The 27,601-nt window shown below is 43.0% G+C and overlaps 4 protein-coding genes and 1 long non-coding RNA gene across 7 annotated transcripts; 2 read left to right on the top strand and 3 right to left on the bottom strand.

Annotated features, from left to right (window-relative positions):
- Positions 1-1,040: 1,040 nt before the first annotated feature.
- Positions 1,041-1,676, top strand: LOC127769047 (uncharacterized). Its single transcript, XM_052294750.1, has 2 exons — positions 1,041-1,142; positions 1,252-1,676. Exons 1-2 carry the CDS (start codon positions 1,052-1,054, stop codon positions 1,479-1,481), a joined length of 321 nt encoding a protein of 106 aa, XP_052150710.1. The 5' UTR covers positions 1,041-1,051; the 3' UTR covers positions 1,482-1,676.
- Positions 1,677-3,970: 2,294 nt separating this feature from the next.
- LOC127767478 (uncharacterized) lies at positions 3,971-18,998 on the bottom strand. 2 transcript variants are annotated; one of them, XR_008016470.1, is made up of 9 exons: positions 18,753-18,998; positions 17,846-17,945; positions 16,857-17,116; positions 15,854-15,986; positions 14,885-14,979; positions 14,343-14,572; positions 12,909-13,015; positions 7,271-7,362; positions 3,971-4,221 (listed from the first exon to the last, which is right to left on the bottom strand). It is a non-coding gene; the product is annotated as an uncharacterized LOC127767478 (long non-coding RNA). The 2 variants fall into 2 exon arrangements; XR_008016469.1 differs by lacking the exon at positions 3,971-4,221 and having other exon boundaries at positions 6,726-7,362.
- Positions 7,659-12,005, top strand: LOC127767477 (trihelix transcription factor GTL1-like). The gene is made up of 3 exons (XM_052292828.1): positions 7,659-8,633; positions 9,334-10,846; positions 10,981-12,005. The coding sequence occupies exons 1-3, from the start codon at positions 8,329-8,331 to the stop codon at positions 11,314-11,316; spliced, it is 2,154 nt and encodes a 717-aa protein (XP_052148788.1). The 5' UTR covers positions 7,659-8,328; the 3' UTR covers positions 11,317-12,005.
- Positions 18,999-19,808: 810 nt separating the features above from the next.
- Positions 19,809-22,633, bottom strand: LOC127768319 (uncharacterized). The gene is made up of 3 exons (XM_052293876.1): positions 21,381-22,633; positions 21,218-21,290; positions 19,809-20,246 (listed from the first exon to the last, which is right to left on the bottom strand). The coding sequence occupies exons 1-3, from the start codon at positions 22,631-22,633 to the stop codon at positions 20,241-20,243; spliced, it is 1,332 nt and encodes a 443-aa protein (XP_052149836.1). The 3' UTR covers positions 19,809-20,240.
- An 829-nt stretch (positions 22,634-23,462) lies between these two features.
- On the bottom strand, positions 23,463-26,824 carry LOC127765000 (thymidine kinase). Of its 2 annotated transcripts, none has more exons than XM_052289785.1 (4): positions 26,267-26,824; positions 25,510-25,657; positions 24,291-24,412; positions 23,463-23,925 (listed from the first exon to the last, which is right to left on the bottom strand). In XM_052289785.1, exons 1-4 carry the CDS (start codon positions 26,557-26,559, stop codon positions 23,667-23,669), a joined length of 822 nt encoding a protein of 273 aa, XP_052145745.1. In that variant the 5' UTR covers positions 26,560-26,824; the 3' UTR covers positions 23,463-23,666. The 2 variants fall into 2 exon arrangements, with proteins under 2 accessions (XP_052145745.1, XP_052145746.1); XM_052289786.1 differs by having other exon boundaries at positions 25,510-25,654; positions 26,267-26,823.
- Between the last annotated feature and the right edge of the window lie 777 nt (positions 26,825-27,601).

The raw sequence follows: 27,601 nt of genomic DNA, 5'->3' as shown, positions 1-27,601 counted from the left end.
ACTTATATGTTCCTTGTTCTTCATATATAGCGATATATATAGTTAAGCTGGGAATCAGTATAAAAGTGAGGGCAACATGCGGCGAAAAGATTGGCATAGAAGAAAAAAAAGGAGGTAAAAGAATATATGATAGTAATTATATTTTCCAACTCCCAATTATAAATGAAGGCCAGAAAATATGTAGAGCAAGCATGCATGCACAGTAGCACAGTGACTTTCTTATTTAAGGATCATTTATATTATTCCCTTTGTCTTTAAATATTTACACCACCATTAATTTTTAAACATATATTTAATTATTTATGTATAATAACTTTTTAAGCATAAAGAAATATCTTTATTAGTGATAAAATAGGAATTACATTCATGCTTTAACAAGTCCATGCATGGTATACGCAGGGACACACAATCTCCCCTCTGCGCGCGACCTTGAACTCATCATGCCCAATTGACCAAGAATACATGAGCTACCCTTTCGCTTCTCTTTATCTTATGTACTTGTAGGCATGTGAATATATTCCACCGCTGCACGGAGATAAATAATAAAATATATGTTTAATAGGTTGAAAAGATTTACTGGTATTGTTTTTTATTGTGCTCATAAAGGTATGATGTCCATGTGTACGTTTATAGATGTAAGTCTGCATATGTTTATATGAGCATATGGATGTGTGTACTGTGTTTAAATTTTCTTTTACACAGAGACAAGTAAAAATTTGCGAACGGAAAAGGAAAAGGCAAAGCTAAAACAAGAAGTACGCTGCTTATCACCAGCGGCATCAATTAGTGCAATATGTACATGCCAATTTTACACCATGACACCGTGAAATATGGAGTACTGTAGTCAAGCGTTAAATGGTAAGAAACAGAGATGAGATCGATATATATATGTCAATTTTCCATGATAGTATATTATTATATCAATCAATTAATTCGCACCACATTAAAGAGTAGACATACATATCACAACCTCTCGTTCCTATAAATACTGAGCACTACACACCTGCCTGTACTATATGAGCTGATCACCTTGGATTGAAACACACCGAAAATGGGCAGGAGATACACCAAGAAATCGTCTCTGATGATACCTCTCCTGCTTATCATCCTTGTCGTCGCCGCTGCATCCACTACTGTTGCGAGTAAGCAAAATTAAGCCTGAGATGTATTGTACATGCGTTTTATTTGGTCGTTGTTCCTTGGGGTTTTGTCAGTAATATTTTTGGATTTGGGTGATACGTACGTACGTAGGGTCGGCGTGGGTGGGGGACTACGCGTCGAACCACGGGTGCGGGGAGACGGCGGCGGCGGAGCTGTGCGATCCCCGCGACCCGGCGGCGAACCGCGCGTGCGACGACGCCTGCCACTACAACGGCTGCAGGGGCGGCCACTGCATACTACTCTACCGAGGGCACCTGGACGGCGGCGACGGCGGCGGCGGCGGCCGCCGAGGCATCGGCCGGGGTTGCCACTGCCGTTGAGGGTGTGAGATCGATGCGATGACCGATCATGATGAGGAACAACTTGAATTGACAGCCGATGGATGAATCAATCGATCGATCGAAGTTGAGACGACATCGATGCGTGATTTGTTGCATGCATAATTTGGTAATGTGGAATTACTACATTTATTTCATACCTTGTTCGTAATCGTATACTATTAATTTGGACTTGAAAAGGGCAAGTAGGAAACTATTTCCATAGTTCAATTTGTGTTTGTTTTAGCTCATGTCCATGGATGTGAAAATGCTCAAAATCGTGGATAAGTAAGAGAGATAAAACGGCAGGAATTAAACCGGTCCGGGGCGTATGCACGCGTGAAATACGCGAGAACGTTGCGCGCGTGTCTCTGGGCCGTCCCGTCGAAAAGGCTTCAAGGCCGGCCTCATGGGAGAAACGCGAGACACCACCGAGATGGGCTGAACTGGATCGGATATTGGGCTTTACGTTTTTTGGCCCGCGTAGCGTGCGTCTGTCTTTCTCCAGATGTTGGGCCACAGCGCGAGGAGACAGATGTGTGTAGGGCGCTGTGCGGCCCGACCGGATGCGGCCCAGCACTAGGGTCTTTTTTTTTTAATCTTTGCATCACTAATTACATACTACTCCTCCGTCCAAAAAATAATAAATTTCTACATGTGTCCAGATTCATAGTTAGAATTAGTCTTTTTTTTACGGAGGGGTACTTCTTCCATCTCATAAAAAAGAGACATTTAACTATTTGCCCTTTTTAATATATGGCAATTAAGAATGTTTATGATATATATTATGATATATAGGCTCTTATATGTCTATGACACGTGAGTTCAGTGATAAATTCTTTAGAACTACCTGTAAGAGTGGCAAATAGTTAATTATTCACATAAAATTGAATATGGTATAGGATGTAATGTATCATATTACTACGAATCTAAACCCTTTTTAGATTCGTATTATTAGGACGTGACACATTTAATACTAGATTTATTTTTTATTAGACGGAGGGAGTAATAGTTTTGCAAACAAAAGTTTTCACGACGAAAAAAAGAAGGGTGCGTTGGGTAGTAAACCCCAGCGCGGTGCAGTGCAGGGTGGGGGCAACCAACTTGGCAGCGCGGCGTAAAGGCAAACAGTTGCAATGCAAATGCAACGCCACGTTTGTAATGTACGCCCGCGCGGCGCGCCGCCGATGGTTGAAACCTGTCCTGCTCCTGCTCTTCTCCTGCCCGTGCTCTCACAACCTGTCAAGCTTAACTAATAGTACTTCATATAAGAGCTTGTTTAGCAGCTTGATTAAGCGGCTAGTTATTACTATGATTAGGCACCTCTCATGCATTATCGATGAACCCATGATTGGATCCGATATACACACACACACACACTCCTATCTGGGTTAGATTTAATTTGGACTGCACAAGCAATCAGCAATCAGCAATGCAAGCAGTAACTCGATCAGATCAGTTTCAATTCCTGGCACGCACACGCATTCAGGGAGGGATAGGAGGACCACACGGTTAGCATACGAGATCCAACTCCACCTGCCACTGCTCTCTCTGCACATCTCGTACTTGCTCTGATCAAACTGTCTCTCCATGGATGGGTATATGATATAATCCCCCTTTTTTATCACGCACGCATGGATTAATTTCGCACGATCCAGTTAATTTCAGCCCAAAGCTAGGCCCACACAATATTGCAAGCAGCTGGCATTGGCCATTACCTACCGGAGGCGCACGTACGTACAACATGCCTGCCTTTACGTTTTCTGCCGTATGAAAACGGTAACATACTCTCTATCTAATTAACAACCTAGCTACTCCTGTATACTCTCACAGAGAGAGAGAGAGATTGTTCTAAAAAAGAAAAAGAAAGAGAGAGAAATATATACAAGGAAGCTAGAAAATTAATAATTTAGCGAAGACTGCAGTCTGTACGTACATACGTACACATCCTAGCTAGCATAAGTAGCAAAGGTACACTGCATACATTGTCTTCGATCAGCAATGTACACTGTGCACAGTTTTCAGCCACCCAACTGTTCCATGTAATTACAAATACAACGACGCATGAACGGTCAGTACATTAGTACTCCTCCTAAATGTGTATACTTACTTACAACAAGTTGCAACTGACCAGAGCTGTGGGTGATAATAATAATAATAATAGTGAGTACTTAGCTACTTCGTCCGTTTTATATTATAAGTTATTTTAACCTTTTTCCGAATTAAACTTCTTTAGTTCTGACTAATAAGTTTACAGAAAAATTTAGCAACATCAATAAAACCAAATTAGTTTTATTAAATATAAATTCAATATATTTGATAATATATTTATTTTGTATTGAAAATGTTGTTATATTTTTCTACAAACTTGATTAAATTTTTAAAAAAGCTAACTAAAAAAGTTAAAAAAAACGATTTATAATATGAAACGGAGGTACTAGCAGGCTATCAAATATATATATCAGTAATAACGGCACTTAATTCATGCCACTAGCTATGCGAGGGTGAAGAAATAATTTAGGCAGTTGGAACTAACTTCTCTAGCTGCCAGGAAGATCGATGCATGGATAGGTAGATGGAGATATATTGGATGTGTGGGCGACAGCAAAAAAAGCTTCTTTCTATCACCTATTCTTTCGGATCAAAAGGATAGATAGATCAGTACCTTTAATTACATCATTTAGCTGTGGGCATTCAAAGCCGTATGTATAATATCCAGCTATAACACGCTGCCTGTATACTCCTGTTGGTTGTCAATTAAAAATACGATGTTTTAGAAAACGCAGTCATCAAACACAAAATCTTATAAATCATTAATATGAAAAGAGTATACGTTAAGATATTTTATGTAAAATGTCATGAAAAAGACTTACTATTTACTTAGTAGATTTTAAATGACTCATAGTATTACTAACAATGTCGGTGCTGTAATAACGTTAAGTAATTAAACAAACGAAGTATATACGTACCGGCCTTGTGTTTGTGTGAGCAGAGAACATTAATTTGATCCAGTTTGACCGACCGGCACATCTTATCGCAGTTAATCCTTTCTGGTATTAGTTCAGTACCCTTCTATTTCAGATAAATCAACGTACCTCGTATTAGAATGTAACATACTCCCTCCATTTTTTAAATAGATGACACCGTTGACTTTTTCTCACATGTTTAACCATTCATTTTATTCAAAAAATTTACGTAATTATAATTTATTTTGTTATGAGTTGTTTTATCACTCATAGTACTTTAAGTGTGATTTATATATTATACATTTACATAAAATTTTTGAATAAGACAAATAGTCAAATATGTGAGAAAAAAGTCAACGGCGTTATATATTAAAAAACGGAGGTAGTATATTATTATTGTGAATCTGACTATATATGCTGCTTAGATTTATAGTAGTATGATGTGCGATGTTGGTTTATTTTATTACTAATTAGCACCTGCACCAACAGCAGTGAAATGGTATGATCGATCAATCCCGATCATTAACCGCATGCATGCCACTGTTTTACCAACCTACGTAGGAGTACGAGCTAGGCTCGAAATGTACGTGCCCAGTACTAAAAGGAACATTCACACACATGAGTGCACAGTTACACAGGAGTCTATAACTACATGCTCTGATAAAATGGTAAAAAATATAAGGGAGAGAAAAAAAATGCAGTAAACAACACAGTTTTTGACAGTTTGGACATACTACGGTACATACGTACCACAATAATTTTGAGAGTTCTAGCACGCAACAGATCACTGTTGCCTTCACCTGGAAAACTTAAATAAACATATATATATATATATATATATATATATATATATATATATATATATAATTTCAGTTAACTAATTTGATGCCAGTAGCCTTTGAGGATCTTCTGATTTGTATTGATTCCTTATGTTTCAGACGTCTGTACATTCTCAAATAATTTAGTAGTTCACTACTGAGGACTTAATTAACAAATATACAACTTGATAATAGTATACTGTTTTAGAGAGGGGTTAATTAATTTAATTGGATCTCAGCTTGTAGCTAGGAGTTGTCCATACCCTATTAGAGATCAAGAAGTACCATATGCAGCAGCGAGCTGAGATGCTTGTTTTTCTTGTTGGATGTTCATGCACAAAACTTTGTGTAGTACCAATTCATTCTTTCACCCTAGCTTTTCCCCTTTGTTTTTCTTCTTTTTAAAAAGCATGTTCATGCATGCAAGCGTGAAGCTAGCTAGCGTTAGCATAAAGGAAAAGTCAATCAACAGGAGAACATGTAAAAAAGTACATGGTTTTTGTTGCTAGATACTCTGGCTATGTGGACAAGTGCATGTGCATTTCATTTCATTGCCGTAAACTTTACTATTTTTCTCAAGATGACATGATGGTTCCATCGTATAAATTAGCTAGTTGTCACTCTCTTTTTTTTATTATGGAGATGAACAACATTCCGGCTAGCTAATTAAGGGGGTATCTTTAACAACAACATGCAGCTTAATTAAGGATGTTAGTTCCTTTGTTTAATACTGAACTACCTTATTTTGGACCAGCTGCTATATATATGAATTCATCATCCCCACGCAGCTGTGTTCACTAACGTTTGCATTATTGCATTTTATATATATCAACCATACGTACACAAAGCATTCATTTTTCTTTTGTTTAGATATTTTTTAAGAGTAAATTGCATATTGTACTGGGTAAAGCACACCTTGTTTATTCACTTTACACCAGGGTATATTGAAATAAGTTTCACTTTACATTAATTAGGTGTTGTATCATATACTCACTCCGTTTCATATTATAAGATTATCCAGTATTATATTGCCCACATTTATATATGTGTTAATGAATCTAGACATATAAACTTGCAAAATATGATTAAAAATTATAAAATATTTTTGAATTTAGACCATGTTGGATGAAAATTTATCAAAAAATGATGAAATGTCATGAAAATTCTATATATCTGATGATGTATCGATCCTAGTGTTAAGTAAAACTTAAATTGTTAAACCCTAGTATAAAGCGAAAGTGTGTGCTAAAAACCTGATACCGAGCAAAACAAGATGCACTTTACCTGATGCAATGTACAATACTCCCTTCATCCCAAAAATAAATGCAACCCTGTAGTCTAAATTTGGATGCACTTATTTTGGAAGGAAGTATTCTCTATTTCTAAGCACATAGAGAGAGAGAGAGAGACTTTCTTTTATTCTTGATGAAGGACTAGTACTTAATTATCTATGCCATGCTTGTCACAACTTTTCTACTACTATACCATTTGATTAATTAGCAGTAAAAATGAATAAGTTCAGGAATCAAAAACATGTGGATGCATGCATGCATGTTACTAGCAACTAGCACTAGTACCTAATCAAGCTTAGCTGAGCTAGAATGGGAGTGACCTGTGTGGTACGCAACGTGGGGCGTGTGGGGTTAGCGAGAGGGGGTCCGCGTTCGCGTTTATACTCACTCACATCCCTCTCTGGATGCACGTTGCGCGCCACCACCACCATCTCTCTCTCTACCCCTGCCCTGCCGGGCCCACCACACAGGCTGTTACAGTGTGGCCTTGTCTGGCCACTCTCGTCCACCCTCCTACCGCTTAATTCTCCTCTCTCTCTCTCTCTCTCTCTCGTTTTCTTTTGTCTTTCTTATAATTAATTGATCTCTCTCTCTCTATCAATAATTCATTGTGATCATCTAGCTACAGTGCTGTGTTTGATGTGTTGCATTGCAATGCCTCCCCCTTGTGATTTTACAGTGAATTTGTGAAAAAACAAAGAGGGGCAACAACGTACAGCAAGGACGGCCTGTTGTTGTGCAGGAATCAGAGCATCGTGGGATCCAAAATGTAGGGTCCAGATTCCCCGGCCACTCTGCACCATCAAACCTGAAAATCACACATGAGCTTAGCTAGCTTACCAGTACTAGAATAGCTACAAAGTGACATACAGTTAATAGTATAGTAAAACATTAAGTTAATTAGCTAGTTTTAGTGACTTGATTAAATTAACCCTGGAAGGAGTACTATTACAGGGCAGGAGGGGGGAGGGTGGCCGTACGTAGCCATCCTGACAGCGCATGCAGCATCTGGTTTGTTCTGTCCATCTATCTATCACCTCCTTCCTCTCTCACATCATCATCGTCATCTTCACCTTCGATCCGCAGAAGCATTTCTTTCCTCGCCTTCTTCTTCACAGCACAGTGCCTTTCTTTCTTTCTTTCTTTCTTTCTTCTCCACCGCCCTAGTATTATATTTAGTGCAGCCCTATCGCTGCTGCTGCTACAGTAGTGACCAGTACTAGTACTACTAGTATACTGCTCTCTCTTGCTAGCTTTGCCTCCTCCTCTTCTTCTTCCTCCTCGCCTTCTCCCTGGCCTTGCAGTTGCAGCAACCACCATATCTCTGCCAGCCTAGTACTATCTCACTCTTCTCTTCTCTCTCTTTCTGCTTAGCTAGCTCGAGGGTTAGCTAAGCTTAGCTTCTCCTCTCTTTTTCTTTCCTCTTTTCCTCACTGGCTTCTTTCCAGTTAGTACTACTACTGGTAGCTGGTAAAGCTTATTAGGTCGTCGTTGTGGATGGATATGGATGCCATGGCTCCGTCTCTCTCATAGTCCACACTACGAGCTAGTTAGCCACTCAGCAAGAGAGAGGAGACCGATCGAGCTCTCCATCTCCTTCAAGCTCATGCATGCACTAGTGTTGCTGCTGCTGCTCGTCGCATCGCAATCTCATCATCATCCCCACCTCAACACCTCAATTCCACCACTGTCACGCCGGGTCTAAGCTAGCAATCGATCGATCGATCGACAGCGAAAGATTAGTCCGTCTTTTTCTTTTTGTTAATTTGTTGGCATGCAGCAGCCGGGGATGCCGCCATTCTCGGCAGCCGGCAGCGAGGGGGCGCCGTCGCCGATCAGCAGCCGGCCGCCGCCGCCGGAGCAGGCGGCGGCGGCGGCGGCGGCGGAGGAGCAGCTCAACGGGAGCTCACTGGAGCACGACGGGGTGCTGGGCGGCGAGGAGGGCGACCGGGGCGGGTCGTCGGCGGGCAACCGGTGGCCGCGGCAGGAGACGCTGGCGCTGCTCAAGATCCGGTCGGAGATGGACGCCGCCTTCCGGGAAGCCGCCCTCAAGGGCCCCCTCTGGGAGGAAGTCTCCAGGTTAGCTAGCTACCTAATTAACTTCTTCTTAATCCCAAGAATTAATTACTCATAATCCATCTGATGAGCATGAGCATGGCCAGCATGGTCAAAATTCGAGCTCAATTTTGGTTAGATTTGCATGATATATCGGAGAATTAAGCTTGCTCGGCGCGCGGCAATAAGGTACTAGCAGCTTAATTGCGGCGACGACGAGACGAGCACAGTGAATTTCCCAATTAAAAATGACACACATATCGCTCTCCCTCCTCCGCTTTTCGGTTCCCTTTTGCCCTTTGCGTCACTTCATGTATCCAGCGCCACACTGCTGATGATGCTGTTCGTATCAGTAATTACCCTTTAGCATTATATAAATATATACATGCTTCTTCAGATCCGATGTAATTAAGCATGCAGCATCAATCCCAAGTCCAACAATTCCAAAGGGGTAAATTATCTTTCGCTCTCTACCACCCACATGCAGTAAAAAAATTCTGTGCAAATGGATATGATATAGGGTAATTAAGTGCTAGATAAATAGATGGTTCTTTTCAGTGAGAGCAACATGCATGTAGATGTAGCTAGGTAGTAGTAGAATGTTACTAGCTTAGATGCATGCATGTGTCGTCGTTGCTGCGAACAAGTTGTGATGGCAACATGAAGGGGAGATGATGAGTTGATGACGAGGTTTAATTTGTGGCTGCCATGGCGTGGCGTGCAGGAAGCTCGCGGAGATGGGGTACAACAGGAGCGCCAAGAAGTGCCGCGAGAAGTTCGAGAACGTCGACAAGTACTACAAGCGCACCAAGGACGGCCGCGCCGGCCGCGGCGACGGCAAGACCTACCGCTTCTTCACCGAGCTCGAGGCCCTCCACGGCGCCGCCGCCGCCACCGCGCGCCCGCCGCCGGTGTCCCTCGCGCCGGCGCCCGTGGCCGTGGCGCCGCCGGCCACCCCTGCGGGTCTCTCGGCGTTGCGCGTCCACGCCGCGCCGCCGCCGCCTGTCAAGCAGCACGCCGCTCCGCCGCCGCCTGTCATGGATGCGGCGGCGTGCGTGATGACGATGGACGACGTGAGCTTCTCGTCGGGGTCGGACACGGAGGAGACGGCGGAGGAGGGCGGGAAGCGGAAGCGGAGGGGCGGCGGAGGCATCGGCGGCGGCGGCGGCGGCGGGAAGGCGATGAGGATGTTCGAGGGGCTGATGCGGCAGGTGATGGAGCGGCAGGAGGCGATGCAGCAGAGGCTTCTGGAGGCGATCGAGAGGCGCGACCAAGAGAGGATGATCCGCGAGGAGGCGTGGCGGCGGCAGGAGGTGGCGCGCCTCGCACGCGAGCAGGACGCGCTCGCCCAGGAGCGCGCCATTGCCGCCTCCCGCGACGCCGCCGTCATCTCCTTCATACAGAGGGTCACCGGCCAGTCCATCACCGCGCCACCGCCGCCGCCGCTGCAGCCCACGCCGGTGGCTTCCGCTGCACCACCACCACCACCGCAGCATCATCATCAGCAAACACCACCACCGATTCAGATTCAGCCGCACCACATAATGCCGATGACGCCACAGCCCCAGCTCCAACCACCACAGCCGCAGAGCAAGGAGGCCAACACCGTCGTCCGGGCGGCGCCGCCGACGCAAGAGCAGCACGACACGGCGGCGTCCGGCGGCGGCGGCGCGTCGTCGTCGAGGTGGCCGAAGGCGGAGGTGCACGCGCTGATCCAGCTGCGCACGGAGATGGAGACGAGGTACCAGGACTCGGGGCCCAAGGGGCCTCTCTGGGAGGACATATCGGCGGGGATGCGGCGGCTGGGGTACAGCCGGAGCTCCAAGAGATGCAAGGAGAAGTGGGAGAACATCAACAAGTACTTCAAGAAGGTGAAGGAGAGCAACAAGAAGCGCCCCGAGGACTCCAAGACATGCCCCTACTACCACCAGCTCGACGCGCTCTACCGCACCAAGGCGGCCAACGCCGCCGCCGCCGCCTCGGCCTCGCCGGCTCCGGCGACCACCACCGTGCTTGCCCCGGTGCCGCTCTCCCAGACGCCGCCGCACGTCGACCACGGCGGCAGCAACGGCAATGGGAATGGGTGGGCGAGTGCCAACAATGGCGGCGGCGGCAGCAGCTCCGGGGGCATGCAAACGAAGGCTAGCAACAATGGCACGGCGACGGCCGGCGGGCTCCCCGTCGTTTCGGTCGCCGGCGGCAACGGCAACGGCGTGGCGGCGACGACGGATAACAAGGTAATTAGTTAAAAACGCATTGCATTTAACTCGTGCAGTGTACTTGTGCGTGCACAGGCACATGCATGTACGCATCGTTGTCTGTACGATTCGTTCTGATCGATCGATGTCACGTATCAAATCTGTAAATTTAGGGATCGAAGCAGGTGCCCGTCGCGAAGGAGACGGCGGGGCAGAGGCAGCCACAGCCGTTGGCCATGAACCACAACTACGGCAACGACAGAATGGCCGACGACATGGACAGCGACAGCATGGACGACGACGACGACGACGACGAATTTGACGACGACGACGACATCGGCGGTGGCAAGATGCAGGTGCAGTACGAGATCCAACGGCCGCAGCTGCAGAACCAGAACGTCGTCGTCGGCCGGCCAAACGCGAGCGGCGGCGGCGCTCCGACGACACCGGCGGGCCCTCCGCCGCCTGCGGCAACAAGTGGGACGTCATTCTTGGCCTGCGTCCAGTGACGACGACGACGACACGACGACATATATACACCAAGAGAAATATGCTCAGGTGGTGGCGATCTCGATCTCGATCTACTATCTCCTGTACCATATGGACCTAGCTAGCTAGCCATCCACTTGCATTCTTTAACTCCTACAGCTACACTATATCGATCCCTAGTTAGCATAAGCTTGTTAAAACCTAAAGGCCAAAATTTACTGTTCCTTGCCTAGATTCCAAGTTCCAACAACCTGATCTTTTCCGTATATTTCTTCTCCTTCCTGCACATAACATTATTTATCGTCGTATATACCTTGTACATGTCACACACTCACCATGTCCATACATACATAAATGGTATTGGGGGACCTCCTGGAGGGAGAGATCTAGCTAGAGAGAAGCTAAAAAGGAGGTGAGATATCTTTGTACATGTGAAGGGTTTTGCGTACGTAGGAACATGTCTGTTTTTCTCTTTAGTGCTGTATTAACAGTCCAGTGCTCAAGTACTACAAGCTACGGCAACCGAGAGAAAGGCATGCATGATCATGCTTCTTTTTTTGGGTATACTTTCGGACGTTCTTTTTTTTTCTTTTTAGAAATTTTACTGTCTGTTATGTGTTATGCAAGTTTTCTTTGTCATACTGTTGAGAATTGTACACTTGGTAATTGTAAAATCATTGAGGTTAATATATATGCGGGCATATTACATCCTTTAGTGTGTAGCAGGCCAGCTGCTCGATCCATTATTACCTGATACACGGCATGGCCATATATATATATGTAGTATTGTAGGCGTCAGATCGAGATGCCCGGTACTTGCAGTAAAATATGTCAAGTTCTGGTTATTCTCTAGGATCCAAAGTTGTGTTTATTATTCTGAACTATTTTAGTTTAGATCTACTCCAGTATGCTGAGTTACGTTGTGCTAGCTACCTGTTGTGCAACCTCTCTCAATCCAGTACAGAAACCACATGAAAATAATTAAACATGGAACATGCTAAGTTCCGCTTAGATCTAGTAGCTAGTGGATCTAATTAACATAGCAAATGTAAATGTTTTCATGGCAACAAATTAAATCGGTAATACTGTACATAGTTTCTCCAATCTTAAACACATATAGGGTTGCAGTTTCCAGATTCTTTCAAATATCAGTTTTTACAGTCTTCGAAGGGTATTTAGAGGTATTTCTTCCATGTTAAATCTGTGTACTACCTAGATTGATAACTCTTCTTAGCTCAAGTTTAAACACGATAATATATATACATCACGATATATATACCTCTTATCTTCTATTAATTAATTGTGCGTACGCCCACGATCTAATTAAGCAAAACTTTTAGCACTCACTTAAGTGCTTCCTTTGGGAGCCACTAGCCAGCAGGAATTGTCCGACGACGTACGTGAGTTGAACCGTGCCATGTATTACTAGTTGATTTAGAAATACCATGAAATCCCGGTGTTCGAGACAGGTCATTTAGAACACTAAATTTTACAGTGTTTTTTTATCCTTTTTGCAAGACTAATCTATAGAAAATTTCACACCAAACCAACCAGAACTTACAAACTAAAATCCAAAAAATACCGAGTAAGAAATTTCATGCATGCGAGTCACCTGACTGGAGCGATGACGTGCAATATATATGTATGTACGTAGCCGCAGGAGGAAATGGTGCGGATAGAGAGGCGGAAGCTTGGAGTTTAGAGCCAGGAGTAGCAACCCTACAAAATTAGTTTGGACATCAGTGGCGGATCCAGCGCATAAACGGTTGCAGTGCATTCAGCGTATAGCGAGGTGAGGTCAGTACTAAAGTAGCGTGTCACAGACAGATATATATACTTGGAAAGATTAATTTCCATTTCTTATACGGAAGAAAAAGGGAGCTTGCTGCAAATATCTACTACGGATCTAAGTTTGCTGTACTAACTTTCATGCGAGCGAGGTATATGTAGCACGCGTACGGAGTATACATCTTCTTTTTTTTAAAAAAAAAAAAGTTACTGGCAGGCATCAGCACGTATGGAAACTCCACTTTGCACGAGCTAGTCACTGTTTTTTTTTTACCCCACTCCATCTACCTACTCGTACCAACATCTTGTTCTGTAGAAGCACTACTTATGCACGCACCATACAGGCCGGTAGCTTAATTTAATTGTTGGAATAGAAAAACTGAACAGCTGGGAATTAATTCTACAGAAATATGCAAAGTTAACACCATTGAACATATTCTACGGAGCTGCAAAATTAAAGTAGCAGATTAATTATGTTCTCAAACTGACTGATTAATTGATATACAATTATACAATACAAGCATTGGCACTGGGGTTGCATACAAGACCACATGGGGCCAATTTGTCTTGAATGCCTTATGTCGGGTTGCCATTTTGTTAGCTTGGCACTGTTGCCATTGCTGATGGCTTAATTAGGTGGGGAAGATGAATTAAACGGGGCATACGCTGCGTGCGTGCGAGTTTAAGTGCCCACTCGCTCGGGCACTCTCACGCTTATACGCTCACACAGCTCTCATCTCATCCACACGTGCGTGTGACTGCTGATGTTGTGACTGTGTGGCCGTAGCTACCTAGTAGCAACTCTGCAGCTAAATTAAATTTGCTTCCCTAAAATTTTGGTTTGTCTGATCACCTTGTGTAAAACTGTTTCGTTAAATGGCATTCAGTTAAGTGAAAACGACTTCCATTAATAGCATTAATTAGCTTAAGTTGGCACATAAAACTGCCCCATCGTGCTAGACTATTCCCTCAATTAATTGTCACAAACAGTAGCGGGAGCAGTTCTATTTCCCATCAAATTTTGCACACGTATATATAATACTGTATTAGCCAGGAGGGTAAAAGAAATATGCGCGCATCTACAGTTAAATTCTGGAGTACGTTACATGTATATATATGTCAGCAAGCAGACAGCACACAAAATTAACAACTCGGAGAGAAAAGATGTATATATCGGCGTGAAAATCATCAAACAAAGGGATAAATATTATCTAAAAGACAAGATACATAAATGGTTAGAGAGGAGCATCTTGCATACCTAAGGCGACAAACTGGTAAAGGGGAAAAGCCATCCATCCCTCCATCCACCACAGGCGCGAGAAAAGGTGATGCCAAAATGATGGGGTCACAGCGCAAATGATAAGAGGAACGAGGGGGAAGCCCTCGCCTTGATTCGGCAGCGTGTAAAATTGTACGAACCTGACTAGTGGATTAATATGCCGCCTGACAACGACACCATTATGCATGCATGAGCTGGTTTCTTTTGATCTGTTTCAGGATTCAGATTGTTACTGAATTGTACTGTACTTGCCCATGAAAGATCAAATTAAGAATTAAGGTGATTGCTTCTTTACTACAGCGATTCAGTCAAGAAGCTATGCTGAGCAATATACATGTTGCCTGTAGAGAAGTTAAAAGAGAGGGGAAAAAACATGGCGCTAATATATAGAAAAACAAAGTATAGTGCTATACAGTAGCAAAGAGGGGCACAATACATATGAAGATGCTATACAATTGCAACACATGTGGTACATTAAGATCAGGCGGTTATACATCTAATGGAGTGAAAAGGGACTGTACCTGATTGCAATGTGCCCATACTGTAGATAAGCCATGGCGACCATTCACTTCCAAACATTTGTGGTCCATTTGGGTGCTCATTGACACAATACAGCCTAACAAGTGAATCATCAGTATGGTCCCATCATGCTGGAAGGAGAGCTGAATTATAAGGGACGATCTAAGCATATCTTTCTTTTCTTGTCTTGTTTCAGTGAGGAAGTAAATTCACATTCTCACAATAAAAATCTAGCAAGTTTTGATGGACCACTTCAGAAAAAAAAAAGAATCTTGTATCCATGAGATTTTCACTTATATATGTACACGCTTCTGAGATTAAAAGAATTCTATCATCTCTAACTCTAGACTTGATGATGCTAGGGTAATCTTTAAGTATGTAGAATACTACAACCATAAAAGCTTGCCTATAAGAGAACTTTAATGACAACTATTGACACCAGTAAATCTCCTTTCTTTCTTTTTTTTCCACCTTTACAAAGTGTTAGGTGCCAGCGCCACTCTGTTACCTTTTCAAGTTTCAACACTAACAGCTTAACAAAATAACAAGTGAAGTTAGGACCAATTGTTGACAGGGATGCTTCATCAACAAGTATGACTACAACTAGTCCTGGGCTCATGGCAGCCTGGCCAGCATATGTAGTTTTCTTGAATATAATTAAACTGCTGCTATAGTGAAAATATATATCGAAAAATGTATTGTTGTATCTAATAAATATACTTGAAAATATTCATGTTACTGTCTCACAATGTACACACTTGTGAATGCGCCATTTACATGTACCACGCAATTTAAGTGGTAAAAGCATATTTTCAAGGGCATCTTTTTACCACTCAGTGGCCCAAAAGGGTGGGGTTCCAATCCAATCCGCGTGGATCTTAGTGCTCTATATGGATGGGCTGGTTCTACTCTTTCAAATGAGGCCTCAGTGAAAAGATAAAAGTAAAGCTTCCGAGGAAAATTATGCGCACCTCGGTATTTCATTTGATACCACATCTGGATACTCCCATGTTTTATTGGGCATTGACAGGCATGGCCATGGATATCAACCATTGACCTGTATAGAGAGCATCCAAATCTTTATGCAAGTGGCCCACTATACACCTGCAAGAAATCATTGATGCATTTTGCCAAGTTATATATCAATAATATAACTGTAATAAGGTTCTGCCTGAACAATTTTCTTCAAAAGTAATTTCCACAAGGAAAAGAGAGCCACATAACCTCACCAGCTTAAATATATTTTTATTGGCTACATAACCTTAAGTGCAGAAATTACTGGTTTCAAAAAGAAACAACAAAAACTGCAAGTATACTGCAGAATATTAAATACTGCTACTTTACGAAAGAGTAATATAATGCAATAAGAAAATAGGAAATCCAACCCTGAGCATTCCTGATGTTCTATGAAGATACCTAAGACGCACAAACCTTGATCATTTAAGCTTAACAATGAGCTGTTCCTTGGTTGTATACAACAATTAAGTCCTTCCAAGGTGACATGAGTTGTCCATGCCACAACAATTGCCTAATCATGTGGATAGCCACAAACACTTCCATTTCTGAAGGTCAAAGTGCAAAAATGTTGATCCATTTTATCTTCATCGTATCGTGACCCATCCCTTACAGCACACACACTAGCATTGTCATGCCATATATATCACAAAACCACAGAAAGTGGCCCATCCATATCATTACCTAAAAGGCTAGGTCATCTTATTCTTTTGCAGGAGTTATAGTTAACAGTGATTCAAAACTATTAAGGGCTTGGTTGCTGGTGGCTCATTTGAATTCCATCCAATATTGTTTGAATACCCACTTGATACTTGTTCTCTTTGCTACAAAATAGTTTTATTGAATAAGGGAATGAAAAATGAAAAGGACTACTGAAGGTTTAAAGCCACAATGTTATCTTAAAATGCTGACCTGGTGCAATGGTAAAGAGATGTAAACTAGAAACGGGAAAATTAATACCTTGGTGGTTATTCCTCTGCCAGAGAAGTCCAGCCAAGACCAAAAGTTATACAGAATATACACCAGGTAATATGGAGAGACATTGTTCGCATCCCATGTTACCTCATCCAACTGTTGTTCCCCACTGGTGCGGTTGTGCTCTCCCTTTACACATGGCCTCATAACTAACCCATTCCCTCTTCTGCCTTTGTTAACATAGCATGGGCCATCCTGCCTCTACAGATTAATCATCATTATTGTTCTCCCCCCTCAATTGTACCCTGCATGTCCACAATAGAACACTATTCTATAAGGCCTGCGTAGTACACCAATACAGTAAATATAATACAACAAATTGTTTGAAAGTGCATCCACCACACATATAGTGAATTATTGTGTGCACTAACTGGTTAGTCTGTATGGGAACAGGAGCTAACTACAGGATGAGAATTATCTTTGAGAAGATTTATGCAAACATAGTTCCATCTGCAAAAGTTAACCTATATCACAAACCCATACTCAAAAAAATTGGTAATTGAAAGCTGACGGAGATGCAAGATATTCCATATGGGTGGAAGTTCCCATTCTCATCAAAGTGCCATGATTTATCACTTCACATTGATGCCCAACTGCACTAACCTTCGTTTTCAGGGCAATCTCTGAGAAGTTGTCATCATGTCACCCGTTAAGATGTGACATAAGTATTTGAGCAAGTGGGTCAGTACTTTAGATAGATAACTACAAAAATAGGTTTTAAGAGCGGATCACACGCCACAGCTGTAACTAGGAAAAGAATCCTGCAGCCTTAAAATATGGTAACCTTACTGTTGAACAATAAAAACATATGGACAAAAGTTCAGACACTTTTCCAAATATGTGAGTGGATTATACTTTTTTGAGGTTATTTCAATAGATAGGCCAACAATTCTCATAGCTTCAATGGAGAAAATGAAAACTATATTAGCCAAAAAGGAAAAAATTGTACGGGACCTCATCAGTTAGCATCGTACCCGAAATAGAACTATTATCACCAAGCCATCTTGAAATCTCCAGATTTGCAATGCATACAGCTTATTAATCATTTAGCACATCCCATCTTAGGTTTTACACCTGCAATGAATTCTCTGAAAATCAAATCACCAAACGAAGTATGAATCTAGTTCATGACAGCAGAGATGTACTAACAAAATTGGTCCAGAGTACAAACTGCTAATCACGTGCTAGATTTTTTTTTTTAAAAAAAAAAACTTGCATTTGCTAGATGTTTTATAAAACTTGGTGCATCATTTAGCACATCTCCAAACTGTATCACCTTTGTATGAGACTATGACACTATGAAGTAAGGAAGATTAAAGCATTGTACAAATTTTATACCTCTAAAACTTAAATCAGGCCATCAGAAGAGAACTCAACTTCAGAGACTCAAATGGTATGCGATGGCTACTGAACCAATGATGTCACTAACGCATACTGATAGTTATACACTAATAGCTTGAAACTGTTGTGGAGGAGTGGTACTCAATCTATAAAATAATGTGAGCATCATGGGGAGGATACAGTGAGAACATAGTGGCACAAGCAAACACAGCATAAACAGGCTAGTGACGTGCTTCAGCCTCACATGGAATTCGACCACTGATGGTGGCGCAAATGCCAATCAGCATTGCTCCATAGTCTAAACCATGCCCTACATAGTGCATGTACTTCGCCGATGCTTAACTGGATATGCCGATACAACAATCATTAGCAGATTTTACACATATCTAGTTCAGGTTCAGACAGTAGCAGCAATTGTACCCCAAAAAAAAAAAACTATCAAGCGACGGGGAAATCTGCATCAAAAACCTTGCTCATACAAGCTAATCATGGCGAGAATAGAAATTTAACGCGCAAAAGCATCATGGATCAGTGGATTACCGTTACTTCCCCGCAGGCAGCCGTTGCGACCTAGCGGGGAGACCCCTCCTCTGCCCCCTCCAACCGCGACGCACTTCGTACCGGATGGAGTTAGAGGGGATCGCGAGGGGGATGAATGCACGGAGCCGCCTCACGAGCAGCCGCGATACCTAGCCCCGGCTGAAACCCTAGACCTCGCGGCGGCCTCCATCTCCATGGGCACCGCGAGGCGGCGATGTCGCCGGCGAACAGAGGCGACGAGGCGTTCGGAAGAAGCCGCCCCTTCAGGTTGGCGTTGGGCCTCTCGAGGGAAGAGACGGAAGATGCAGCTCAGGCCCGGCCCATAACTAGTCATGGGCCTCTGAGATTTTCGACGTGAAACGCGTATATATTGGGTCGGCCCATTGAAACGCGTATATATTGAAGGGTTTTTTTTTTTCTAATTTGAATTTTGAAATTTCTGCATTTGAAAATTCAAACGGATCGTATTGTACGCTCGAAAGGGGAACAGGCGAGGAGGAAGCAGTGCAATGCATCGGGTCACATTTCAAATCCCACTAGAAGCCTCCAATTTTTTAGCTTCCCATCTATCCCGGCCTCATCCGGGAACCAAACACTATAAAAGCCCTAGCATTCATCTCCCATCCAATTTCATCCACCTAACAAAACGCCCTACTCCTTCTGTCCCAAAAAAAAGACAAACCCTGGGTCTTATATGAAATTTTTTTATAATTCGTATTTTTATTGTTGTTAGATGATAAAACATGATTAGTACTTTGTGCGTGACTTCTCTTTTTAATTTTTTTCATTATTTTTTCAAATAAGACGGACGGTCAAACATTGGACACGGAAATCAGGGTTTGTCTTTTTTGGGACGGAGGGAGTATTACTCAATGTACTACTACCATCTTAACTAACAAAAAGCCACATTTACCAATAAAATTAAATAAATTACGCATCGATATCGTGAAAAAAAAAAGGCAATTACTCCATTTTAAAACACAGAAGTAAAGGTATGACCGTATCAGTATTCATATAGATTGCTGGCACTCTGAAGATATAGAATGACTGAATGAGCGAAATTAGCCAGGTGTTCCAGAATAAAGAGCTGGCATTTCAACAGCAGGTTCGTAAAATCATTGAGGGGATGAAACTCTGGACTTAATTTGCGTGGTGCAAAATCTTTAGCAAGCATGCATATCCCCTTAAATAGCATCCAGGCTGTAGAGTGCTTCTCTTTCCTGTTCTAAACTGACGACACATTGTACATATCTGTGTCCTTAATACAGCACCAGCTGTGCTGGCTAGGTTTCAAACGAAAAATGTTGTTCGAACATGAAAAGGTTGCCTAACAAAAATACTCCTGGAGTACATAGGAGTAATAATTTAAAAGCGCAGGAAAGCATCTCTGTCATAGCGACACAGCAAGGATAACAAGATGGATAGAGCTGTAGAGGAAGGAAAACCAGGCACCACCAGCAACCTACTCCACCATGGTACATGGCCCGTTTATGCCTAGCATGATACAAGTAGAAAAGCAGGCGTCAGGTCAGTGATCGTAACAACTGAACCAATCTGATCAAATATATATAATACTGTAGTAGAAAACACATGCACGAGCGGTTTAAAAACATGCACAATGAGAGACAGAATCTGTGAAATCCTAAATGTGCAGAAGACAAAAGGAAAATGAGTGAAATCAGCATAACTATTTTGGCTTGCTTTGGTGGACAAACTAGCATCTCCAATGAACATACTAACACTATCCTCTTATTACAACTTCTGGATGCAAAATGTCAGCAGTGTGTGTTTGACCCCCCTCCCCCTCAACAATTCAATAGCCTCCAACAATTCATGTAGTAGATCCTAGCAAAAATACCTATCCTTTCTCTTTGCTAAATAAGTTCAGTGCTATCGGACCAAAATATAGACAAATTAACTTTCCAATCACAAATGACGACCGTAACTAAATTTTAACTGGCTCTAGTTGTGGTTTCAATGCTTGGAGAAGATAGAGCGTTAGATGCTCTCTATGCTTAAGTCCTTTTGTAGCTCTGTACTACTACTACCAGCTGTGAGATCATTTCAATCCTGCATCCACAGATGGGTGCAATAGTCCATATGTTCGGTTAAGCGCAAATGCAAAGCTAAACCAGGTAAATTTTATTTTCCTCATGGGATATGTTTCTTTTCTAGCCCAAAAAACACTACATGTAAATAATGTAACCAAATAATACATCTTCTGGCATTAAACCAATACTAGTAACTAATAAACACAAAACTTTTTTAAGTATTTCCTGAGAAAATAGCCAATCACCACTAATAGCCACCCTGTTAATTTGGAATTGCGAACAGTTTCACTTTAATACTAGAAAAACATCCCAAGAAATTGATCAATCAGCTGTGATGAGCCTTGGGTGAATAAGTCGAGAGGCCAAAAAATGCATACACTGAAACAGAAACATTGCACAGGAGGGAAGACTTACCCCAGATCTCCATTTTCGCTTCACCCGCCAGTTAATCGTTAATAACCCCTGAAACCTTATATGTCCCTTGTTCCTACAGGCAGAGGGGAAAAAAATGAGCTTAAGCAACAGTTATTATCAGGGAGAACAATGATGAAAAACAACAAAAGAACAGGTCACCGACCATTGTTCACGAAAGCAACATGTGTAGATATGGTAAATGATGGAACAAGGGCTTGGTATAGCATATTCTGCAATCGTTCCATCTGATGCTGGTAATAATGTGCCGCTGCTGAGGTGGTATTGAGCAAGATAACCTTGCTGGTAATGGTGAAAGACAATGGTGTCACCCACAACGGTAGGGAACGCCTTGGAGCTGACACACAGATTCCTCTTGCCAATGAAGAGGGCATTGCCACCGATGCATGTCACCCGGAGAGTCCTTCTTCCCAGCATAAAGTCAGCTAGTCTGTAAACTGAGATTTTCCTATGAATGCCAGTGCTTAAGGCGATCACCAGAACCTCCGAGTCGCATTCTACCAGATGGTAGGAGAACCAGCTGCCAGATGTGTTTGCTGTGTTTGCTGGACATTTAGCGATCAACGTTGGTGGTGGCAGCCAGAATTCCGTCCCTTCCAGCTGGGGTGGGTCAATTTGTAGGATCTCTGGTTCACCATAAGTTAGGTGATGCCGCACCATATACATCTTGCCTTGGAATGCCAATGGACTGAAAATTTGTTTGAAGTACCAGCTAGAAGCCCTCCATTGCTGTTCCCCGGAGGTCGCAAAGGCTACCTGGACCATACCGGGTGACCACATCATGAGCGACACGACTTGATCGGCGCTCACGTTGATGGATGCAGCACCGATGCGTCTGAGATAGTTCCACTTGTCTCCCACCAGCTTGGAGCTCACGTACCTGCGGAGGGTCTCCAATGGCGGGAAGTCCAGGATGTCGCCGGTGAAGGGGTGGAGGAGGCGGATGGCGGTGTCGTGGTCGCGCTGGAGGAGGAGGATGCCGTCGACGGAGTCGAGGACGCAGTGGTCCCTGAAGAGCGGGAGGTGGACGCGGACGAAGGCGCCGGTGGAGAGGTTGAAGAAGCGGACGAAGCCGCGCAGCTTGCCGTGGCCCGGGTAGAGGCCGTGGCCCTCGGGGAGCAGCATCCACCGCCGCGGGTGGAATCGCCGGTCGACGATGCCGCGGCCGCGCGGGCAGGCCGTGCTGGACCGCCAGTGGGGGCAGACGGCGCGGAAGCGGACGTAGTCCAGCAGGTCGTCGTCGCCGGCCAGCACCCGCCACGCGATCAGCCCCAGTAGATCCTCGTGCAGAGACTCCCACGGTGATGGATCGCCGGTGGCGGCAGCGGCGTCGGCGGCCGTCCGCCGCCGGCGCTTGCTGCTGCGCGCTTGACGATTCTGAGACCTCGACGAAGACATGGCGGTGTACCGGATGGTAGATCGATCCGGAGGGGAAGGTGAGGACTAGTTGGATTGGTTTGGTTTGGGTGATCCTGTCCGTTATTGTCGATTTGGAATCCTTCCTTTGATAATTGGGCCGGCCCATTGAAAGTCTGTCATTGCAGCGATGCCAACCAAGCCGGCCTAAACCGCAGGTTTTCTTTTCTGGTAATATATAAGGCCTGTTCATTTGATGAAAAAAAAAACCTTACCAAATTTTGGCATTACTAAAATTTTATCAGGATTTCTTATATAGTTACCAAAACTCGGCAGTAAATTAAATGTAGCCACTTTTTTTGGCAACTTTACCGAAATTTGGTAATGTTGAAAATAGCATCAAAGTGAACAGGCCCATACTTCTTCCGTTTCACAATGTAAGATTTTGTAGTGTTGCCTATATTTATTTAGATGTGAATTTAGACATATGTATGTGTTTAGATTCATTAACATCTATATGTATGTGTGCAATGTTAGAAAGTTTTATATTGTGAAACGGAGAGAGTAGTGTATTTTTTTTCTAAGAAAGTTCCATGAGCACTATGAAATTTCCGCATTTCAAAATTCAAATGGACCGTTTTGTATGATTGGGCCCGCCCGTCGGAAGGCAAGTTTATTGCAGCCCGAGCAAGCTTTGCTACTATTCCCTCCATCCCAAAATATGAAAAAAATTTAGATTGATATGACATATATCATAGGACCATGAATCTGAATCTAGACAAGGAGGATAGAGGGAGTATACTAGTGCTACAATATTTGTGATGGTGTGATTATGTACTTCCTCCGTTGACCTTATTAACAACATTTGATGTCGATGTAATTCCTCCATCCACAAACCAAGATAAAATTCATTCCCAACAGAATCAAGACTCATACATATTTACAATCATTTAATGGAGAGAGTCTCTGAATATTGTGCAGTCTTTCCATCATCTTCTACGATAACTAGATGGATTCCATGGTTGATGATGATAGTGTTACACATGGTGCAAGTAAAAATGATACAATGAGCTAGTCACTTGAGAGCATGGATAACCTTGGATTTTTCAAGATCCAGCACAATCCTTGTGGCCTCAATGACAATCTGACCATCCAGGTAGTGTTGCCTACATACAGGCATGTACACATCAGCTCCTCCAATGAGCTCGGTCTTAGTTTCCCGTGTCTTCCTCAGCGTGAAGAATGCACGGCGACCGCACAACTCACAGCGTGCGGTGAGCTTGGTGACCGAGTCGGCCAAGGGTATAATGTCCAGAACTGACCCAAACTTGTTCCTGCCAGTATCACAATGATCAAATGCTAGCACAATATTCACTGGAAAATGTTGGGTTTTGCATCCAAAAATCCTACTTACCACGAGTTTAGTGCTAATATACAGATAAAGAACATGCCTAGTCCTTATTTGATGCTGTACCAAACTTTGCTAGTGCCCAAGCTTGGGTAATTTTGATAGGTTGTAAATGGAAAGGATGTGTTATTTTGTGCCAAAATTGCAATACTGTGACATGAACAGGTGTGTATATTACCAAAATTTTGGTATGGTGAATTTTTGATACAGTTATTGTCTACCATATTTTGGTATGGTAGAGAACTAAACTCACCCACGGTTTATATTTGAAATAAATCATCCAGTAAGTACCTTTTGTAGTCACCATCTAGCCCTGCGACTACAACAATTTTTCCATCACGGTCAGCAGCTTTGCAGCAGAAATCATGAAGATCGTCAAAGAACTGTGCTTCATCAATACCTATGACATCAACCTGCAAGAGTTATTTCAGTGACTACCATATTTTCATTTTTTATGTTGGCTCTAACACTACCTTGTTACACCATGTAACATGACATCCAACTGTACTGTAAATAAAATACCTATCACTGGCCCCTAATGGGAGAATTCCCCACCAGGTATCAGGGGTCGGGGCCCCATTGCCATCCCTACTTCCAACAAGCTAGCAAGATGATTGGTTTGAGAAACAAGACAATCCTACCCTAACTCCTCGTTTGGTTTGAGCATTATTACAGATTGTGCTACCACTCCTCATTTATTTCCCTAAATAGAACATGCTTGGTAGAAAATTGAGGAACGAGGCCATCCACCAAAATTAAGGAATGGCATTGTATTGACCAACTCATCGTATAATGGTTTGATCCTCATACCAAATAATAGCATATATGTGTCCACTGAATCATTTAAAAAGATGGCAATTTGCATAAAAGACAGACCAACATGAAGGGTGAGAAAAGAGGTGAAGATTATCAGGATTTTTATCTTTCTAGCTTCTAAGATAACATTAAGCCTGCCATCAACAATACCATGGTGAAAAAGGACTACTAAATAGGGACTGAACAAGAGTATCTAGCAAAATCATCTTATTAAGGGACAGCTTGCTCCTAAATGCAGCCAACATAGCTTGTGTGCTGGGCATGTGGGGCATGGCAACTGCCATGTGCCAGCAGCTGTACATGCAGCCCCACATGGCAAACTTTTTGCCAAGTTCTTAAATTGTTCTTGTATAATGTTAGGCACACATGGAAAATGAAACAGATAATCATCTATTTTCTACTTAGAGGGGAAGCTAAATCTAAGAAATATCCAAGTATAGTCAACTTGTGATGGTGTCCTTGCTTTGATTCAGATGGACAGATTGTGCAAACATTTCTTCTGAAGGCCAGGGATATCAAGCATGAGTCAAATCTCATTACATGATATTTCACTATACTGCTACAGTACTTGACTTAGCATGTGCGACATTAAACATTCAAGTCTCTATGGCATTCGTAATTCTTATTAGCATATGCTTTCTAATTCTTTAAACTAACGGTTCGGTGTAAGAAAAAAAAATAAAATATTGATTACCTTATTGTAAGCCTCTGTTCCTAATTTATCTTGGAAACTTGAAAGCTCAGGTAGAGCCCAGCATGGCATCTTTGTGCCATCATGAGTTACGACAGAATCCAATCCATACCTATTGTCCTTGTCAGACTTGATGAGTGCCACGTTCCTGCTTTTCAAGGGATGAAAAATGTCAAAATGTGCATAACCCACTCAAGAAACGAAGTTCCTTAGGCATTAAATTTTTCACGCATGCTGTGTTAGTGTTCCATTTAACATAAAAACTCTGTACCACAAAGCAGACACCCTAATCAAAGCACATATCCATCTGCAACAAGGCATCAAAACATTCACAGAGACTCTTGTTTAAATGTCACTACCTCCATATTTTAATGTATGACATCGTTGACTTTTTATCTAACGTTTGACCATTCGTCTTATTCAAAAATTTTATATAATTATCATTTTATTTTATTGTGACTTGATTCATCATCAAATGTTCTTTAAGCATGACATAAATATTTTCATATTTGCACAAAAGATTTGAATAAAATAAATGGTCAAATGTTGATTAAAAAATCAACGGCGTCATACATTAAAATACGGAGGGTAAAGTATTTTCTATCCTCTTTACATTGATACCATGGATCAGGACATCACTAGATAACGAGCACCTTTAACATAAGAACATGTATAGAGTTGTCAGATGTAAGATTTTGGGTGAGGGATGTCACTAGCCAGTAGCCCTACAATGTGTGAGGAAACAGCAAAGAAGGAATACCTGCCAGTGCCGGCCTCGACCTGCACGCGTCGGAGAAGGGCAGTGGTCTTCCCGGCGAACATGGGGCCCACTATGACGTGAATCTCGCCGGGATACGACGGCTGGGCCTCCATCGCGGAGCCACCTCCGCCTCGAGACTTGTCCGCCGCCGCCGAGACCGGCCTCACCGCACCGAATCGGGAAAGATTCAGGCGGGAAGGGAGAGGACGGGAAAGGGGCCGCAGAGGGGAAGCGCCGGAGCGGAGGAAGGTGGAGGCGGCGAGGAGGGATCTCATGGCGCAAATGGAGCTCATGCGGGAGGTATTTGTAGAGCTAGCTGATTGGGGGGAGGAGCCGGGAATATATTTTTCAACCTAAATTTGAGAAGGAGGAGACAATTGGGTAGGTGAGAATGAGATGGCGGGAGTAAAGCGTGGCAGATTTCGAATCGAGTTTTGAAATTTGGGGAGGGAAAGGTGGAGCGCCGCCGCTGCTCGCAGGATGGAGATCGGCGGGTGCGGCGGCGGCGGCGGCGGCGGGAGAGGAGAAGAGAGGAGAGGAGACTGGACTGGATGGGGCGGCGTTTTCTTGCAGGTTGCGAGTTGGGCCTCTCGATTGGGCTTATGATGGGCCTCTGATATTTCCGTCGTGAAATTTGTATAGGCCTTTCCCATTGGCCCGGCCCATCAAAGGCCAGCTTCTTGCAGCCCAAGAAAGCTCGGGACATTTGATTTTTTTTTTGCCACTTTTAGATGTGGCAATTAATGATTTGCCGCTCGTTGTTATAACATGTCTGCTCTCATGTGATCATTTATCACTATTTGTAAGAGTGGCAAATAGTTAATTATTCTAAAAAGCTCAGCCTGGAAAATTGATTTTTTTTTTGTTTTGTGGGAAAATTCTGTGAGCTCTATTAAATTTCTGCATTTCGAAATTCAAATGGATCGTACTGTACGCTTGAAAGGGGAAAAGAGGAAGGAGAGGACGAAACAGTTGAGTGCAAATGTGCAATGGATCGGGTCACATTTCCAAATCCCACTGGATGCTCCATTTTTTCCTAGCGCTATCCACTTGCAATTGCCAGGCCTCCTAACATTTTTGTCAGATCGTGCTTTCGTTATAATAAAGTAGTGGACTAACAACTAAACCTGATCACCCCTCTCCTTTTGTTTCTTTAATTAATCTGCTAATAATCAATGGTCAAGCAGCCGCTCGCTCTCGTGATTGGAAACCGACATGAATTCAGAGTGGATACGTGACGCGATCGCAAACTAAATTTGCACCGTACAAAAAAAACTAGATATCGTGATATTCCCTTCACTTTGGAAAGTATCATTTTTTTAAAAAAAGAAAAGT

This window comes from Oryza glaberrima, chromosome 3 (assembly GCF_000147395.1).
Source record: "Oryza glaberrima chromosome 3, OglaRS2, whole genome shotgun sequence".
NCBI classification, from domain to species: domain Eukaryota; kingdom Viridiplantae; phylum Streptophyta; class Magnoliopsida; order Poales; family Poaceae; genus Oryza; species Oryza glaberrima.
Note: the sequence above shows the minus strand (reverse complement) of the source record. Positions and strands in the feature narration are given on the sequence as shown.

Bases quoted from the DNA above. Each gene is read 5' to 3' on its own strand.
- LOC127769047 (XM_052294750.1), top strand. From the start codon at position 1,052: ATGGGCAGGAGATACACCAAGAAATCGTCTCTGATGATACCTCTCCTG. The intron at 1,143-1,251 runs GTAAGCAAAATT...GTACGTACGTAG, and splicing joins TGCATCCACTACTGTTGCGA to GGTCGGCGTGGGTGGGGGAC.
- LOC127767477 (XM_052292828.1), top strand. From the start codon at position 8,329: ATGCAGCAGCCGGGGATGCCGCCATTCTCGGCAGCCGGCAGCGAGGGG. The intron at 8,634-9,333 runs GTTAGCTAGCTA...CGTGGCGTGCAG, and splicing joins CTCTGGGAGGAAGTCTCCAG to GAAGCTCGCGGAGATGGGGT. The intron at 10,847-10,980 runs GTAATTAGTTAA...CTGTAAATTTAG, and splicing joins CGGCGACGACGGATAACAAG to GGATCGAAGCAGGTGCCCGT.
- LOC127768319 (XM_052293876.1), bottom strand. From the start codon at position 22,633: ATGTCTTCGTCGAGGTCTCAGAATCGTCAAGCGCGCAGCAGCAAGCGC. The intron at 21,291-21,380 runs GTCGGTGACCTG...CTCTGCCTGTAG, and splicing joins TGTTGCTTTCGTGAACAATG to GAACAAGGGACATATAAGGT.
- LOC127765000 (XM_052289785.1), bottom strand. From the start codon at position 26,559: ATGAGCTCCATTTGCGCCATGAGATCCCTCCTCGCCGCCTCCACCTTC. The intron at 25,658-26,266 runs GTATTCCTTCTT...TCCCTTGAAAAG, and splicing joins GTCGAGGCCGGCACTGGCAG to CAGGAACGTGGCACTCATCA. The intron at 23,926-24,290 runs GTACTTACTGGA...TGATACTGGCAG, and splicing joins CTAGATGGTGACTACAAAAG to GAACAAGTTTGGGTCAGTTC.